Source organism: Aquarana catesbeiana, linkage group LG04, assembly GCF_042186555.1.
Source record: "Aquarana catesbeiana isolate 2022-GZ linkage group LG04, ASM4218655v1, whole genome shotgun sequence".
Classification (NCBI taxonomy): domain Eukaryota; kingdom Metazoa; phylum Chordata; class Amphibia; order Anura; family Ranidae; genus Aquarana; species Aquarana catesbeiana.
In genome coordinates, this window is record NC_133327.1 from 180435313 (window position 1) to 180454904 (window position 19592).

Below are 19592 nucleotides of genomic sequence, written 5' to 3' on the forward strand. Positions count from 1 at the left end.
AATTTTTTGCATGTAAAAAAAATGTGCATTTACTATTTTTTTTTTTTAAGGGTCTTGGAAACCATTGCACCAGCGATCAGCAGATCGTTAGTGCTATGCAGGACTCCTGCAGACTGTCAGGAAGAATCAATGAACTACCAGAGTGCTCAACAGCACTGAGGTAGTTCATTGAGAACTACAAGCTGACAGCCACAAAGGATGTCGGTACTTGTAATTGATTCATTCACAGAACTCTGTAAATGAATGGCGCGGCCATGTGGGCAGAGCCCCGCATTGCCGTGCTTTTTTCAAAAAGTGACAGCTTATATGAGCAACTTCTCCTCATACTGCTGTCACACGGAGGGCTTGGTTCTCCAAGCTGCTGCAGGAGCGGGGACATGTTACATGTTCCACCCTAAAAATGGGTGGAACATGTAACATGTTCCCGAAGGTGAACTTATCCTTTAATTCAGTGCTTCCTCCTTCCCCAAGGTTATCCACACACGAGGGAGAGAGAGAGATGATTAATGCATTTCACACTTAATTCAGTGCTTTCTCATAACCTCGAGGAAGCATTAAATTAAAGTGTTAGTAAACTCAGAATCTTAAAATTCGCTGACAGGCAGGCTTTTTATAACAGAAGAGACCCTAGAGGTCTCTCTTGTCATATATTCTGCCCTGCCTGTCAGCGGGTAATGTGATCTGAGCCGCACATGCGCAGTTAAGATCACATTCACGGCCCGCTCTGTATGTTGCAGTGATGTGGACCCTGTGCTAATGTGATGTCACATCAGCCCGGCTAATCAAACGCCCAGAGATGCGGAACCTGGAACGGAGACCGAGTGAAGATGGAAGCATCGGGGAGAGCCCTGACAGCGCATCGTTTGTATGTAAGTTTGTCATAAATGTACTAGTATGCGCTGCATACTAGTACAATATGACCTAAACCTGCAGGGGGCCACATTATTTTATATTGCCATGGAGACTTTACTACCTCTTAAAGTGTGAACTGTGTGAACCATCTCTTTCTCTGCCCAGTGTGTGGATTATTGGCTGTTTTTAATGGATACAGTTTGTTGTTAATAAAGATACAGGTGTGCAGCCGTTCAGATTCCTTCATTGTGTAAAGTGTAAACGCTATGATTAAAGTGGAGAACTATAGTGAGCAAACTAATTGTTGAATTTCACAATTAATCTTCTTTAGTTTTTCCACAAAACTGGAAAATCTCAGTAGACTTGCCATTGTATTTGGAGCTGTAATCATGTGGCATGCTTAGTAAAGAAAAATATCTAAAGGCATAGCAGTGATGGGTAGTTGTCATAGACCCCCCCCCCTCCCTTATTGGTAGAATTCTACGTTTCAGGCCTACATTCTGTTAAAAGCAATGCAAGGAACTATTTGTTGTTTTTCTTCTCTTTTTGTCTTCCAGTTGGTTTTGAATATGAGGGTGCCCTGTTTTAGTTTGAAAGTAGACTAATTTGCATGTCTGGAGCTTTTTTGGGCAGCTAATAAAGGTTTTCTTTCTGCTTTGACCTGCTACTTTTTAACAGCTTTGGTAGAGACTGTGTTACAAAAGGACCACACTATTTGGTCATGTATGCAGAGCACCCAATGCCTTGTTCTGGCCACACCATGTATCCTAATATCTAGACGTAAAGCTTCTTTAGAAGTAGATAGTAGCACATACTAGCTTGCAATTGGGGTGTTTAATGTGTAACTCCAGCCAAAGAATTTTTTATTAGCGGGGAGAAGAGTTGCATTATACATTAGATGTTTATTGCTGTCTGTGTCCCAGTTTCTCATCAGGAGGATGTTTCCATTGCTTTGCTGTTCTGATTACTTTTTCAGGAATACTGTAGCTGAAAATTTCCTTTCCTTACTCTAGAATGCAGTTTACAAATATAGTTGTTCCTTTTATCGTAAGCCGGCCATAGATGGATCAAAATTTGGCCAGTTCAGTAGGGATGATCAACTTCTCACAATTGGGCTTGTTAGAAAATTTGTGTTTGATCAGAGCCAATTGGCTGCAGCGATCATCAGTGTGCTCTGACAGCAGAGTGCCTGCTTTTAGAATACAATAGCACAGCGAGTTGGATTTCCTCTATCCAACTTGAATGTGTGGATGGGGAAATCCTGTTTTTTTTTGGTTTTTTTTTTGGTTTTGTTTTTACCAGCCCAGCTGGCTGAAAACGTATTCCTCTATGGCCAGAAAAAAATCCTTTCCTGACAGTCCAAAACTGGATTTCATCATTCCTGACTCCTCTGGTTTTATATAGAGTTTATTTTAAGCAAGTCTTTGTTTTTGCCTTTGTTTGACTTACTTTAGAAATGTGTAAATACACACTTTTGAGATTCACCTGTAAATGTAATATTTACTCTTATATTTACTCTTACAAGAGTCTGAATTTTCAAGACATGAGAGCTGGCACCAAGATGTATTAACTAAACAGGTAAGACTATAACAGGCAAAAGGAAGAAACCACATTTCACTTGTGGACTGTTCATTTGAATCAGTCCTAAACAAGCATACAGTGTTTCCTTTTATGACACAAGCTGTTTTGTAGTTATTGGTAAGACATTTTGACATTCCTGGTAAAAGTGAAACTTTCAGTGAGGTACACAGAACATATACTGAAATACACACATTAAAGGTGATATTTGATCATGTTTATGAAAATTAATTCATCACCAAAAATACTGTAGCTGTTGACTTTTGCTAAACAGACACTTGCTAGTCCAGGGAGCCAGCACTGTCCTCACCATGGCTGACTCTTAGACGGACTTCGGGACCCTGGTGCCACCATGTTGACTGTGGGAAGCCAGCTGTTACTCCTTGCGACTTCACAGCTGAGCCACGCTACCCCCTGTGAATGATTTCACAGCCTCCTGGGACCTATGACGTGTCCCAGAGGCTGCGGGTGTGTGACCTTCGGTTCATACCTGTCAAACTAGGCATCCACTCCTCTCTTCCCCCCACAAAAATGTTGACATTAGTGGGGGGGGGGGGTATAGAAACAGCAGAACTCCCGATTTTAAGTGAAGTTCTACTTAAAATATATACTTTTTTTTGCATAGCTGCTATTTCATAGAAAGCCTCCTAAATCTTTGCCTAGAATTAATTTGAGTGAAAGTGGGTTTTCATTTGAGATACAGTAGACAAGTGTTGAGTGGTAACTTGGTCAAAGAGCAAGACTATGTTTTAATAAAATTAAAAAGTTGCTGCAAAGGACTCCCCTTCCAAATTTACGTCCACTTAGGCCTGCTGGCTTCATTTTCAAATAACCGCATCATAGGTGCCTGCCTCTACCTTGACATGATTCGCTTGCCATCGCTGGTTTCTAAACGGACCAGCTTTTTACAGTATCCCTGATCTAGATCTCTGTGCTTCCTTTATAGAATGGGTATGGTTGGGGAGGATCCCTGCCGGAGGGACCTCCTGGCATCTAGAGCTCCTCTTCACATTCCCTTAACACACACACCCCCCACCTTTTTTCTTTTCTTTTTTTTTTTTTTTCTCTCTGTGTTAAACTGACCTGTCCCCTGGGCTGGCTAAGCTCAACTCCTGGAACAGCCTTTAGGTAGACGGGTTCTAGTGGCCATGGTCTCCATTGTTTTTCTTAGCAACCACATCATATCCAAGCCCTCCCCTTCAGTATAAACTGTGCCCTTCCCCTTCCAGGAATGGGATGCTATATGCCTTCTTTTCTTCTTATGTTTTCGCCCAACCCGTCCCCCCGGCAATATTATTTTTCCCCTTATTATATTTCTTCTATTTCACGTGTCTATACACTGGGGGGGGGGTTCTCATGTGTTTGATGATTTAAGATTTCGATACTCCATGTTTCTTTGGTTTCTCTGTGATGTCAGCCTATAGCTGTATACTTTATTGTACATACAGTGTGTTTTTTTTTTTTTTTTTTTTTTTTGTCCTGAACCTGGTTCTGTAATAGGGCCCTAAAACTATATGATTGACATGTCCTTTTATTGTATGCAACATATATTTTCAATAAAATATGTTTGGATTTTTTTTAAAAAGGGTGCGTTTTAAAATGAAAAAAATGTTTCCATGCACTAGTATAGTACCTGCTAAATGTTCAGTCTTAGACCCAATGTCCCTTTTTAATTTTGATTTTAAGTATACGACTGTACAGAATCTGAACTTTTATCCAAATCTAGGTTTAGGAATCGGAGCATTAAAAAGGAGACAACTGTATGATGGCAGGTGGGCAGCTCCTAAACTGCTGTATTGATCTTTGCAAAAGTCAAAAGCATGGTGTAGGAAGTGCCCTTTTCCACTTACACCTATTGGACCAGATTGTGCTTTATTGCCTCTCAGCCATTTCCAATACGGCACACTGTACACTTTATTGGCTGTATGTCTCAAGCAACTCAGCCTTGCTGATGGGCGAATCCAAGTCCTTTCTACTCTGGCCACCCTGTAAATTTACACAAGGAGTCTGCACAGTATTGGTTTGTGAGTCTGTAATACACTCTTATAAATTTGCATTTTGGTCCTCCTGAACTGCATCATGTGACCCAAACTGTGAAAATAATTAAACCAGTAGGCTACAGTATTTTAATTCACATTTCTGCTACAGACTAGTACCTCTAAGCTCTGCTATTTTTTTTAAGATTCCGGAGCTCAGTGAGAAGTGTGTGTATATGTATGTACATATATATATGTTAGTATTGGCCATTCTGTAGCTGTGTATCTTTTGCAGAATATCTCTGAGCCTGTAACACAAATCAAGCTTTTGAAGAGAAGTGACCTTTCCAATGAGGTACAGGTAGACAGCAGTGACAGCATCTTAGAGAGAAAGGTACTTATGTTCTCACCATTTATTATTAAAATTTTGGCCACTTTGAAATTGTATTTTAATTACAAAAGTGCTGTGACTGATTGGTTCCGCTTTTACTTTCAGCAAAACAATGAGTTTGAAAAATTTGTTGCCTCACTGAACCTGTCTGGACAAGATCAAACCCGGGCCACACCCAGCACAGAGGTCCATGTTACCACTGAGGAGCATTTGTCACCACAGTCCTTTGCAATGGTTAGTACATGCCAAATATTCTGCTTCTTTTACAGTTTGTGTTAACTAGAATTGTACTTCAGCTGCCTGCAAATTATACACTCATAGTTGTATTTATCTAAGAAGGAAACCACTATTCTGTGGACTTACGGTTAATGGCTGGAGTCATTGTCATCTGACACCCACCAGAGAACATTTCAGGTGGGACCTGCACCTGTACAGCTACACTATATCTATATAGATATATTTATATATAATCTGCCTTTTTTTTACCTGAACAACACAGCTTCAGGCTGTTATACCCACTGACCTCAAAATCCTTCTAATCCACATTGACTACAGGGATAAAACACACTCCTTTGCATAAGAAACACACAAAAAGGTTGCCCACTTACATGATTGATCTGAAAAAGCCATCAAGATTGCAATAATATAGTATTTTTTTTTTTATTATTTTTATTGTACCATTAGAAAGGAACCCAAATGCTAAAGGAAATATTGAAGATTGACAGCAATGACAATTCCAATCCGCATAAAGACATTAGAAAGGATCCAGTGACAACACCTGTACAGCACAAGCAAACCAAACAGATGGGTATGTCTTTATGTCTTCACATCATTTGGTAATGGCTGACAAGAAAAAATCTTACCCATATTGCAAGATGTTCATATTAGTGCAGCAATGCATTACTATTTAAGTAGAACTAATGGCAAAACTTTTTTTTTTTTTTTGTTGGATGGAATAAGGGAAGGTTATAACTTCTGTCAGTTTTTTCTTTTTGCCATCTGTATCCAATTAAGGAGCTTTTCACTTCCTGCTCCATAGTCCAATATAAATTGAGAGGAATTATCTGGTTGTCACCAGAGCTATGGATTCCATTGGAAGATTCCCCCTATAATCCTGATCTGGTGATAATAACCCATAATTTAGGATTTTTTTTTTTTTTTACTTACACTCTTGGTGATAATGGTAAACAGTACAGATGGAGAGGGTGAACCTTCCTAACAGGGACACGTGCAGCAAAAAAAAAAAAAACTGACAGGTGTTCCAATCCCTGCTTATTCTATCCAAAATTTAAAAAAATATATTTTTCCATTGTGAAAAACAGGAAGTCTTAAACTTTCAGATTATACTGCCACCTATAGGAGGATTTGACATGGGCAAACAAAAAAGTGCAGGTGATTTCAGGGTATAACCCCCTCCTACTACCAGCATGCTTCAGGTTTTTGCTGGTGTCCAAGGAAGATGGGCATTTTTTTTTTTTTTTTAGCTCTGCTGTTATCGATTACCTCAAGACCATCTGTGTTTTGCTAGCAATTTTATTTTTATTTTATTTATTTTTTTCTTCATTCAAGACTCTTCTCTGGACTGGGCGCTGCAGTGTGAGTCAGGAATTGATTTTCAGGCACTGGGTTCCATGCAGGGCTCTTCAAGGCTCCGTTCTGGTTAAGTTAGGTGCAGAGAACTTTGCTGGTGTAGAGCTACTGCTATTGCCTCTGTGCTGTCTCCAAAAATTCACTTAGTGAGTAGGCTGGCTGGGCTGATTGGTCACTGTGTTTATTGGTCACTGGCTGTCATTGTTCCTTGTTGCCTGCTGGCTTTGTCATGGAACAGTTTAACGCTGTGGGACTGAATGCTGATTTTAATTTCTGTGTAGAGTGCCGCACACATTCTTTGCTTTTATACAGCATCGAGGAAACCTTTCCCTGCTGCTTCTGTTGTAAAGAGCCACATGGAAGTTTGATCCGTTCTGTCTTCCCACTTACAGTGATTTTGGTCACCTATGACCATCCATCCCTCTGTTACTGACCCTCACCTGCTACCAGCTGTCTGAGTTTCATGAGCACTAGAAGCCACACCTCTTCCTCTGAGCCTGTATATTAACTATGCTGTGGCTGCAACATGTCTGATTTAAGACATGGACAATAGATACCTGCTGTATCGGGTGCCTAATTGTACTAATTGGTCAGGGACTGCTTGCTATTGATGGTGCATATATCTACGGTCTGGAATCATGCTGTCCTCTACTGTGAGAGTCTCTTTTCCATAGAGTCCTCCTTGGCCCAGTTGGGTGTGGGTTAGCCTTCTGCTGTCCCAATTGAGGTTTTTTACAGTCATGCAAGGCCACAAACATGCTCTCCCACCCTTTCCAGCAAATTCCGTTCTTTGTCTGATTAGCTTACCCCGTTGATGCCTTCTATTATTCCCAAGTTAGAGGAAAACATTTTGGCTCCTAATAATGTGTTGTGTACCACCCTGGGGCAAGTGGATGAGCCTGTCCCCTCTGCCAATGCTGCTTTTAGACTTGGGATTTATAGGACCCCTAAGACTGCCAAGACTTGCACCCGCTTTTCCAGCTGTTTATATACGAACATTGGAAGTGCCCTGATAGGGTGTGCTTGCTGGCTTTGTATCTGTTTGGTGTGGATGTTATTCATAAGTGCTCTGTTCAAATTGGCAGGTTCCTCCCTGCCACCCTCTTCTTACCGTGATTTTACACTGTCAAACTATGACTGGCCAAATTCTCTTAAAAGGGATCTTGTCGTTCTGATCTTGACCCTCTGCTTGTTGAACACATACAGAAAATGGCTGTGCTAAATGTAAGCTGTGTTGACTTACTGGAAGGCTCCTGACTTTTTTTTTTTTTTTTTCTTTTCTTGCATGTGTCTTCTGTCAGTACATGCATGTAGGGCACTTTTACTAAAATGCCAGCCTGTGGTACTGTATTGTTAGAATTGTTTGCTCTGCATGGCCTTCAAGGGACAGCTTCTCTTCAGAGCATTTCTTGATGCTCTTCTCAAGGATGTTACTGGTTGCAAGAGCAGTCATCTTCCCTAACAAAATAAGTCTAAAGAGCAAACTGTGAAGCCGCTTCCCTCTCTGAGTAATTGGAAGCATCCCTTTTGTTTCTCCACTCCATTCCCTTCAGCGTTGAAGCCTGCGAAGCTTGACTCCCCCAACTATAACCATAAAGTCTGTCACTCCAAGTCAGCTAAGTCCTTAAACAAGCCTTCCTCTACTTGAAGGTGTGCTCTCACTTTCTAGTGTACAGTGACATTAGCTGACATTTGTAGATGCCTGAACAGCTTGCAGTCCAGATGCTTGGTTGGGAAAGGTGTTGTCCCAGGGCTACAAACTTAAGGGGCTACAAACTGGCAAATCTTCATCAGGTTGCCACAGGACTTCTGGACCGGGTGTCATAGCACCAGTCCCTGCTGCAGATCAGTTTCAGGAGTTTTACTCAGACCTTTTCCAAACCCAAAGGGGGCATTCTCCTCATTTTTGGATCTCAGATCCTTCAATGTTCACAATCGGGACCATGAATTCCAGATGAAGTCGACCAGATCAGGCCATTGCCTGCCAGGGAAACTTTCTGGGCTTCTGTGGATATAAAAAAATGCTTACTTACATGTGCCCATCTTTCCAGACAACCAGCACTTTTAGCAGATGGCTGCTGGTCCCCCCTTTTCTACCAATTAGTGGTCCTGCCCTTCAGGTTCTCTTCTGCACCTTGGGAGTTTAAGCTCTTGTTGAGGGAATAGTAGGTGGGGGCACTGTCAGACGTATCCCTGATTGTCCAAGCGTTACAGAGATTGGCATAAATCCTAAACCTTCAGAAATCCTTGCTGGTACCGACTCATTACTTAGAGTATGTGGGTCTAGCACTTGACGTGTTGCAGGCCATAGTGAGAAGCTTTAGACTCTCCGGTCCTTGGGATTGATTTCTTCTTTCCAGAAGCCAATTCACTCTCCGCTTTTGCATAATAGTCTTGGGGCTGATGGTTGCATACTTTGGAATGGTTGTTGCCCAATTTCACTCTAGGCATCTGCAACACAATATTCTGTCATTGTTTTGACAATCAGTTCTCTCTCTCTCTCTCTCTCTCTCTCTCTCTCTCTCTCTCTCTCTCTCTCTCTCTCTCTCTCTCTCTCTCTCTCTCTCTCTCTCTCTCTCTCTCTCTCCTCCCCTTCCCCCCCCTCTCTCCCCCCCCTCTCTCCTCTCTCTCTCTCTCTCTCTCCTCTCTCTCTCTCTCTCTCTCTCTCTCTCTCCCTCTCCTCTCCTCCCTCTCTCTCTCTCCCCCCCCCCTCTCTCTCCCCCCTCTCTCTCCCCCCCTCTCCCTCTCTCTCTCTCTCTCTCTCTCTCCTCTCTCTCTCTCTCTCTCTCTCTCTCTCTCTCCCCCCCCTCTCTCTCTCCCCCCCCTCTCTCTCTCCCCCCCCTCTCTCTCTCCCCCCCTCTCTCTCTCCCCCCCTCTCTCTCTCCCCCCTCTCTCTCTCCCCCCCTCTCTCTCTCCCCCCCCTCTCTCTGTCTGTCTCTATCTTCAATTCAAATAAGCTTTATTGGCAGGACCAGATACATGTTAGCAATTGCCAAAGCAGTTGAGTTGTATAAGAAAAAGGAGGGAGGGAAATGGGCATAAGTCTGTGTAAAGGATTTTTAAGTCCTCAGTTTTTCCATGTCCCTCTCAGTCTGTGACACATAGTCACATATTGGGCAGCTACTTTCACCATTGGCTGCTCTTCTCCCAGTAGAAATTGGAGTTTCCTCTTCTCTTCTATAGAATTGAAGTCCAGGATGAGAGTGGAGTGTCCCTCACTGATGAGTACTTTGGGCAATGTTGCAGGAAGTGGTCTTCATCCTCCAGGACCCCCTGGTCACATTGCTGGCACAGTCTTACTGTCCCTGGGCTTGTAGGTCTGTCTGTGCCGTCCTCATTCGATTTCCAGGCTGTGGGTGCTCAGTCTGTACAGACTCGGGGTCTGTCTTTGGGGTCTTGTAGCACCTCCAGGTACGGGGCCAGTTTGTAGTCTCTCTGCAGTGACTGGTAAACAGTTTGTTTTTTGGAGTTTATTTCATTTCTCCATTCTCCAACATGTTTTTCTTTGGAGTCATTCATTATGTTTTTTATTTAAGATTTTGTCAGGCCGGATTGTTGAGAGTTTGGGGTAGACAAGGTGTTGATGAATTGTTGCAGGCCACATGGCTTGGACTGGTCCTTACTGTTCAGTAAGGCTTTATGGTGGTACTGCTGTTTTTGTAGGTGGTCCCAGTATGATAGCGCCCTCTTCTGTATTGCGAGAAGTAAGGGGAATCTGCCCAACTCAGACTGGCAAGCACTGTTGGAGGTACTTCGATGGACTTGGAGGAGGTGCTTGCAGAATTCCAGATGGAATATTTCTGTTGAGCTGGGGTCCCATTTGGATTGGTCTGGGTAGGTGACAGGCCCTCAAACTTCACTGACATAAAGAAGAATTGTGGTGATGACGCTATCAAATATTCCGAGCCAGACTCTCACTGGTGTTTTTTTGTGGCTGTCTCCTGATGGCATAGAAGGCTCTGCATGCCTTGTCTTTAAGTGCCTCTGTGGCTGAGGATTCTAGAGCTGCAGCCAGTTCATTGATGTAGATGTTGAAGAGGGTTGGACTTGGGCTGCAGCCCTGTCTGACTCCTCGGGCCTGCTGGAAGTGTTTGGTTCTTTTTCCATTCACCTTTACGCTGCAGCTGTTCTCGGTGTATGAACTCTTGATAACATCCTATGTTTTACGTCCTATTCCACTCTCCAATAGTTTGAGGAACAGGCCTGTGTTCCACACTGAGTCAAATTCCTTCTTAAAGTCCACAAAGCAGGCTTTGGAGATGAAGTTTTGCTTTTTCTTTTTAAGGGTTTGTTTGTATTTTTTCTGTAGGGTGCCATGGGGTATCCTTAGGTCAGTGTTGTCAGGGTCTCTGTGTTTGTTATTGGAGACTGTCCGTAAGGTGTTCCTTCATGCTTTGCATTCTTTGTTGAATCATTTATTGGATTGTTTGTTGGAAGCTTTCTTGCAGTTGGCTTTTCTCAGCTGGGCTGTTTCTGCAATGGTATGTAGTATTTTATGGAGGTCATTTTCTGCCTGGTTCACACCTCGTGAGCTTGACTCATAGGCGTTGTTTTGGAAGTTTTCAAGCTGTTTTCTAATGTCAGGTCTGTCAGTTACCTCTCTGTATTTTGTGGTAGACTGTTTGGACCATTTAAATGATGGTGGCAGGTTGCAGAGAGAGGAGGAGTTTTGGTGATGGTTTGTTAGATTTAATATATAGCAGTAGTTGGTTGTGGGGTGACTGTAAAACCATTGATGAGTGTGAGGTTTATATCTGTGGTGGCATAGTCTACCACACTGCTGCCTACATGGGAGTTTAATGTGTACCTTCCTAGAGAGTCTCCCTTGGTACGGCCATTGAGGATGTAGTCTCTCTCTAACTGCCTTCATGCACAGAATAGCTGTGCATGAAGGCTTTTCCTATTTGATTTTCAATAATGCTGTGAAGTGGGACTTTGGAAGGTTTGGGCTCTTCCTGTAGGTGAGACTTGGCGGGACTGAATGCTAATTACCGTATTTATCGGCGTATAACACGCACAGGCATATAACACGCACATTCATTTTAAGAGGGAAGTTTCAGGAAAAAACTTAAATTTTAAATAAGGAATTTTTAAGCAAAATAAGGGTCAGTGCTCATCTGCAGCCTCACCATTGTCATCAATGCAGCCTGATCAATGCCAATCTGCAGCCTCGCCATTGCCATCAATGCAGCAGCCTCGCCATTGCCATCAATGCAGCAGCCTCGCCATTGCCATCAATGCAGCAGCCTCGCCATTGCCATCAATGCAGCAGCCTCGCCATTGCCATCAATGCAGCAGCCTCGCCATTGCCATCAATGCAGCAGCCTCGCCATTGCCATCAATGCAGCAGCCTCGCCATTGCCATCAATGCAGCAGCCTCGCCATTGCCATCAATGCAGCAGCCTCGCCATTGCCATCAATGCAGCAGCCTCGCCATTGCCATCAATGCAGCAGCCTCGCCATTGCCATCAGTGCAGCAGCCTCACCATTGCCATCAGTGCAGCCTGATCGATGCCCATCTGCAGCCTAGTGGGGACAGGGAGGGGGGCGGGACGAGCGCCGACAGATTACATACAGCGAGAATCTCCTGTGATAGACAGAACAGTGGTCCAATGGCGGCCCAGGAGATGGGACTTCCTATTACAGAGGCCGCCAAGTAAACAGGAGATTCTCACTGTCCCCTCCGAGACAGCTAAAATTGATGTATTGGCGTATAACAGGCACACGCTATTTGCACCTGATTTTCATGGTGAAAAAGTGAGTGTTATACGCCAATAAATACAGTAAGTTGTATTCAATCCCACCCACAATCAAAGCGGTGGAGCATGTTACAGCATTTGCAGAGTCTCAAAAACTACAGAGGAGTGTGTTTTAGGCAAGAGATGCAGCTGGAAGTGGCTGTGGAAGAGAGACTGTCTACATTAGACTATACAGACTGTCGTATGCTACAAAGCCACAACTAAACCCAGAATACCAGATGATCTGTAGACAACAAAACATGGTACAGAGGTATGATGTATGCTGGGACTGATCATTCCATCCAGTTCTAGCTAACAGAAAGTTGGAGTTTAGCTTTAAATCAGAGTTCTAGGCAAAATGCATAGTAGACTGTTGGAATACCTACCTGTGAAGTTTTTTTTTACCTGCCAAAAGATTCAGCCAGTCCTGTAATTCATTCACCCTTGCTACACTCCATATACACACAGATGCACTTTATGCTGTTTTAGCTTTCGAGCATCTTGTGTCCTCTTGTCTAGTTATTGGACAATGACACAGTAATGCGATGATGATGACTTTCAAATGAGCAGGCAGGTGGCACAGGAAGCTGCAGCACTGAAACTAAGTGATGTCAGCCGCTAACTGTGTACTGTAGCATGAGATATGCTATATGCAAAAGAAAATATATAGCTGCATCATGTATGTCAGCATATTTTTTTCATGTTCCATGCTGTAAAAGTGAGATTTAAATTGAAGTAAAATAATAGAGCATTACTTATGCAGTTTGCTTTTTGCATCACTGTGAGCTTGTGGGTGGTAAATCCCTTGTTAACTTCCATGTTGTTTTGCAGCTGCACATATGAACAGAGCACAGGGTGCAGGACCACCTTTCAATGCACCTAACCCAGAGTTGAAGCGCCCACCTCTCCTTCCACAACCTCTGGTCTCGCTAGTTTCTGAACTATGTCGTATCTGCTCCTTTGTTGGAATGCCTTCGCCGGAGTTTTCACTAATGCGAACACCACAGGTAAAAGTGAATCAAAAGCAAAGAATAGTTTTCCCGCCTGCTGTCTTGGTACTGTTTGGGAGTAGGAATAAACATGTGGCTATATTGGGTCAATAACGTCATGAGCAACCCTACCCCTTCATGTAAATGCAGTTGCGTTACAGGAATTCCCCTGGCCTCAGTTGATTGGGTAGCAGTGGGGGGAGGGGGGGGGGGGGGCGGGTAATAGATTTCTCCTGGGTTCAGACCAAACCCAAGCTCATCTCCATTGTAGAGATATCCTTTCACTGCCTCTCCTGGAAATACAACAGGAAATGAAGAAAATCCTTCCAATGTGAGAGGGGATCCCTTTTAGGTAGTTGTTAATGGAACAGTTTTTTTTCAATGCAAGATTTCCCTGACATCTTGTTCTGATCACAGCTGTAAAAGTTTGGGACACAGGCAGTAATAAAAACCAGAAAGGGAGTCCAACCCTTCCATATTACATTTAAAAAAGTTATAGATGCACTTGCATATATTTTAACACTGGTCCTAGTACCAAAGGTTCATAACCTTCAAGCCCAACTCCTAGCACAGCAAAACAAAAACTAGCATGGGGTCCCCCTGCACTACAAGGTTTAAAGCTGCTGAATGGGTTGTATCACTTACCTCACTACACTTACAGTGCAGGGCTAGTAATGCTGTATTGTATGTGATGAAGGCTTGAAGGCAGAAACGTGACCTTGGCCAGTAGCAGCTTACAGAGGCTGCAGCGGACTGGTTGCAAGGAATGATGGAACATGCTGGAGTGAGGATAAGGTGAGTAATGCAACCTCCCCTTGAACTAAAGTGAAACTTCACTCTCTCAATCAACATTGACTATTTTTAATTTAGCATTAAAAAATAGGTAGGAAAGTATATTATAATTACTTATTTAATTTATTCATTTATTATATATATCTCTTCAGTTACGTCCCATTTTCCAAGCCTAGGCAAACAATGTCATACATCCCATGAGTTTTCAGGAGGGTAGGAGGGGTTTTCTCAGCTAAGCACACCCTCCTGCATGCATTACTGAGCTAAGGGCAGATGGATTCCAGGAAGTAAATGCTACATGAATCAGCTGCCCTTAAGATGGCCACGCCCAAGAAATGCTAGGGCTGTTTTTTAAAGTAATGTATTTGCAAAATAAAGCATGGATGGATGAGTTTGCGCTGAATAATAAAAAATAATTAAATAATGTTTTTGGTTTGTGGTGCTCAGATGCAGTGTAGTTCCGCTTTAATGAGCAGTTAATCCTTGCAGTGTGTAGAGCTCTATTTTGTTTGTTGTGCCCAGAGTAATGCGGGGTATACGTTATATGTTTTTTTTTTGTTTGTTTTTTTTTTTCATTCAACCAAAGATGTTTGGTTCGCCATACTAACACAAGCGATGTTGGTGCGGTGATCTCCCCCCCTGAGCACCACCCCCCAGAACACACTGATCAGCGTTCGTACCCATCCGCTATGAGCGCTGATCAAATGCTGGTTTTACCTACATGCTTGATGGACAGAAGCTGGTTGTGAGCCCAGCTTCTGTTGGACAGGGAGCTGTACACACATGCTGAAAGTCGCCTGGTTTCTGTTGAACTGACCATTTTTCTGCCCATGTGTACCCAGCCTTAGGCTTTAAATGGGGGTTTAAAAGGCTTGATTAAAAAAAGTTTTCATTCTTCCATTGCCTTCTGTGGTAATGTGTTTCTATCAGTAGTTCCATCAGAAACCTTCAGTGGTGTGATCTTGTGTGTCATTAAAGATGCAAAATCACTAATCAAGAAAGTGGGAAAAACCCCATACTTCCAATGCAGATGATGACCAAGCCCATCCCATATTTTCAGCTCATAGAGTAGCTGCTCAACAGAGAGCTTTTATATTGCACTCCAGTCGGGGGTAACGTCAGGAGCAGGTCACATGCCACCATATCAATTGTTTAGTCCACATTAGTTTGACAATTAACTAATCACTGAATCTTAGAAATTAAGTTTAAACATGAAAACTGTAAGATTTACAATTGCATGCATAAAGATTCTCAAAAATTAAGATAGCGGACACTGTCTAGCTTTGCTGTTAAGCCTAATACCTTGTCTTGGGTGCCATTTTTTGGCAAAAGGTTACTACAAAATGACAGTTAATAGTTTTTTTTTAAATGTGATAATGAGAATAGAAGTCCACTTTGATATCGTTATTCAATTTCACTTTAAATACTATCCTTTTCTTAAAGGCTTTAATTTGCTTTCAACATTAAATACTTAAAACCATAATGTTAAGTGACGATTTTAGTGTAATCATTTATTAATAATAACCGATTCGAATGTAGCATGTTTTTTTTTTTTTTTTTTTTTTTTTTTTTTTTTGTTTTGTTTTTTGTTTTTTTTTATTATTATATAGAATACTAGCCTGAAATAATAAAAACATAAACCCATCTTTATTTAGCCTTTTTTTATTTGCTTTTTCAACTATCCATGTATGATTTATAAATTAAGGATCTATGTATGATTAAACAAACTATGCATGGTTTATAAATAAAGAATTAAGAAAGGAGAACATTTGGATCAAAACCAGCTTTGTATGTCTTTTCCCAGTAGTTTAATGTATCTGTATAATTCTTTGTCTGTTGCAGAATTTGACACTCTGTCAAGTTAAGCTGTCAAATGGTTTGGCCATACAAGGACCTCCATGTCATACAGAAAATGATGCAAAGGAGAAGGCTGCCTTGTATGCACTGCAGAGACTGGTAAATGCATTGATTTGTTTTTTCTTCCCTTTAACTCAGAATTTTGGCACTGGGAACAGGGAATTAAATCATTACCAATAACTCTTTTATATGTTAAAAATCACCATAACCATCTTTATAGCTTTCTGGTTTGTTTACATTGATGGATCCCGGATTGTTCTGTTGCTTGTTGTAAACCTATTTTATGAGACTAGCTTTTTAAACAGCATTTAAAGTAACCTATAATAAAATGCAGGGATAAACCAGAGAGTGTGAAATATTTTGGCAAAAGGACAATCATATTTCCTTTTCTTCCATCCAAATAAAAGTCTGTCCAGGGCAGGGGGCCACAGTGGATATTGCCTGTGATCTAATAAAAGTTTCTGTAAATTTTGTCTCCTGTAGAGTTCAGTTGGAGCAAACTTCCCTTTGCAGACACCATCACCTCTTTTTCCAAATTATCAGGCTCTTGGAGCAGGGGTACCTACTGGGCCATTGCCAGTGGTCTTTCCTCAACCAGCAGGTAAGCTCACCAATTCACAATGCGAATATGTTTTATTTCTTGTATGATTTTTGCAACTTGCCACAGCTTTGGGTGTGTAGCGGAAAGGTTATCATTTCCTGGGGATTAAAGCAAACCTGTTGATTTGCCCTGCTTGCTCAAAGCACAGGTTTGCTTTAACCACTTCAGCCCCAGAAGGATTTACCCCCTTCCTGACCAGAGCACTTTTTGCGATACGGCACTGCGTCACTTTAGCTCACAATTGCACGGTCATGCAACGTTGTACCCAAATAAAATTGACGGTTTTTTTTCCCCCACAAATAGAGCTTTCTTTTGGTGGTATTTGATCACCTCTGCGTTTTTTTTGGGGGGGGGGGGGGTTGCACTATAAAAAAAAAAAAAAAAAAGAGCGAAAATTTTGATTAAAAAAAGGAATATTTTTTACTTTTTGCTATAATAAATATCCCTAAAAAATATTAAAAAAAAAAAAATGTCTTAGTTGAGGCCGATATGTATTCTTCTACATATTTGTGGTAAAAAAAAAAACACAATAAGCGTATATTGATTGGTTTGCGCAAAGTTATAGCGTCTACAAAATAGGGGATAGATTTATGGCATTTTTATTATAATTTTTTTTTAAATTAGTAATGGCGGTGATCTGCAATTTTTATCATGACTACGACATTATGGCGGACACATCGGACACTTTTGACACCATTTTGGAACCATTGTCATTTATACAGCGATCAGTGCTATAAAAATGCACTAATTACTGTGTATATGACACTGGCAGAGAAGGGGTTAAAACTGTAGGGGGCGATCAAGGGGTTAAGTGTATCCTGGGGAGGTGTTCTAACTGTGGGGGGGATGGGCTTCCACTGACATGACGGCAATCACTGCTCCTCGATCACAGGGAACAGTAGATCCCTGTCATGTCACAGGGTGGAATGGGGAAATGCCCATTCTTCTGCTCCATGACACGATCGTGGGCCCCCCGGCAAACATTGAGTCCGCGGGCATGGTCACAGAGCACGCGGCGGGCGCGTGTACCCACAATGCCGCATCTTAAAGGGGAGGTACCTGTACGCCCATTTGCCCAGTCGTGCCATTGTGCCGACGTAAATTGCCGAGTGCTGGTCGGCTAGTGATTAACAGAAGAGAGTGCTTGTTTTAGGTACAATCTAAAGCCATCACTAAATGGTGGGCCGCGGTCCGAACACGGATCGAGCGACGCTCCTGTCCGGACCGTCAGGCTGCCAGTGTAAAGAGCCACATCCCACTCCTTTGCTCAGCAGTCATTGGTTGCTGGGACCGTGAGCGTCCCTGCAACCAGTGACGTTGCGTGTGTGCCCTGCCCCCTGCTGCTTACTATCTTGTGTCTCCCGGCCAAGCCGCAAGATACGCCGTGACGTCACGCCCCCGCCCCATGCTGTTTGTCATGGCTTTGGCCATGACTTATGGCTCTTGGCCAGCCACGAGGTATGCTGTGTATGTACGCCCTGCCCCCTTCAGCTAGACTCCCAGTGGCGGCATAGCTCTTTCCCTCTGCAGCTTGTTACCTCTGCTTGTTACCTCTGCTGACTCCCAATTCCTGCCTGCCTCAAGGTATGTGGGGTGTTTACCACACTGATGGGCACATTTTCTTATAAGGGGCACACTGATGGGCACACTGATGGGCACATTTTCTCTTAAGTGGCACACTGATGGGCACAACAAAATGTGCCCATTAGCTTGCCCCTTAACATAAAATGTGCCTATCAGTGTGTCCCTTAACATAAAATAAGGGGCATTCTGATGGGTACGTTTTATGTTAAGATTCACTCTGATGGGCCCATTAACATGCCCCTTAACGTAAATTTACCCATCAGAGTGCCCCTTAACATAAAATAAGGGGCATGCTGATGGGCACATTTTATGCTAAGGGGGCACTCTGATGGGGACACCTGATGTAATGGGGATGCCTGATGTAAGGTAGCACTGTGATGGGAACGCCTGATGTAAAGGGGCACTCTGATGGGGACACCTGATGTAAGGGGGCACTGTGATGGGGGACACCTGATGTAAAGATGCACTCTGATGGTTACACCTGATGTAAAGGGGCACTCTGATGGGCACACCTAATGTAAAGGAGCACTCTGATGGGCACACCTGATGTGATGGAGACACCTGATGTAAAGGGGCACTCTGATGGCGACAAATGACGTAAGGGGGCACACTGTTGGGAAACGCCAGATGTAAGGGGGCCTTCTGATGAAGAAACCTGATGTAAGAGGGCACTCTGATGGGGATACCTGATATAAGAGGATACTCTGACGGTGGCAACTGATTAATGGGGGTAGTCTGATGGGGGGCACCCAGTGTAATGAATTACTCTGGTAGGGGCATCTGATGTAAGGGGGAACACTATTGGGGACATTTACAGAGTATTATTAAAAAAAGGGAAACAATATCCGCACTTAGTAAAAAACAGCATGCAGCAGTTGAACACTATGACCCAGATATAAGGTATAAAATAGATATGTAACGAAAGTGCAGCGCTAAAGTATATATGAAGAAAGTTGTTGTTCACTACTTGCAGAAAAGTGCAAATTTATGACCATATAATGTGACCATTACCATAAATCACATAAGACAAAACAAAGGTTAAGTACGGCCAGTAAGTAAATTTGCATAAATCAAACAAAACTAAAAAATATACAAGAGCAAAGGATAATATATATATGTGTTCAAAGGTTGTGCAAATCTTGCAAAAAAGATATAATACTCCAAATAGTGTAATATTGTCTCATCGAAAAGTTTTATTGGAGTAGATCAGGGATATGCAATTAGCTGACCTCCAGCTGTTGCAAAACTACAAGTCCCATCATGCCTCTGCCTCTGGGTGTCATGCTTGTGGCTGTCAGAGTCTTGCTATGCCTCATGGGACTTGTAGTTCTGCAACAGCTGGAGGTCCGCTAATTGCATATCCCTGGAGTAGATGATTACAGTGCTGTTTGGGAGCTTCCACAAGTCTCCAATTAGCATAAAACAGGTTTAAAAACGAAAAAATGCTAGCAAGTAAAAAAGTCCTGTATACAGACGTTTAAAATGCGATTGCGCATGCTCAGAACGTGTGGGCATGGCTACCTGACGCTCGTTTCATCAACAACTGACGTCATCAGGGGTACGTCCACACATCTGCGCTGACGCTCTAAATAGGCTGCTGGCAGAGCAGAGAAGCGCTGCTATTAGTTGATGGATACAGACAGG

The 19592-nt window shown here is 42.7% G+C and overlaps 1 protein-coding gene across 1 annotated transcript in view; it reads left to right on the top strand.

Annotated features, from left to right (window-relative positions):
- The window catches only part of XRN1 (5'-3' exoribonuclease 1), a gene marked incomplete in the record, with an annotated part of 157849 nt that overhangs the window by 125041 nt on the left and 13216 nt on the right, over positions 1 to 19592 (top strand). The window contains 7 exon segments of the mRNA XM_073625962.1: positions 2378 to 2430; positions 4702 to 4800; positions 4903 to 5031; positions 5482 to 5605; positions 12957 to 13132; positions 15749 to 15862; positions 16247 to 16364. Of these exon segments, the coding sequence (XP_073482063.1) occupies positions 2378 to 2430; positions 4702 to 4800; positions 4903 to 5031; positions 5482 to 5605; positions 12957 to 13132; positions 15749 to 15862; positions 16247 to 16364 (813 nt within the window).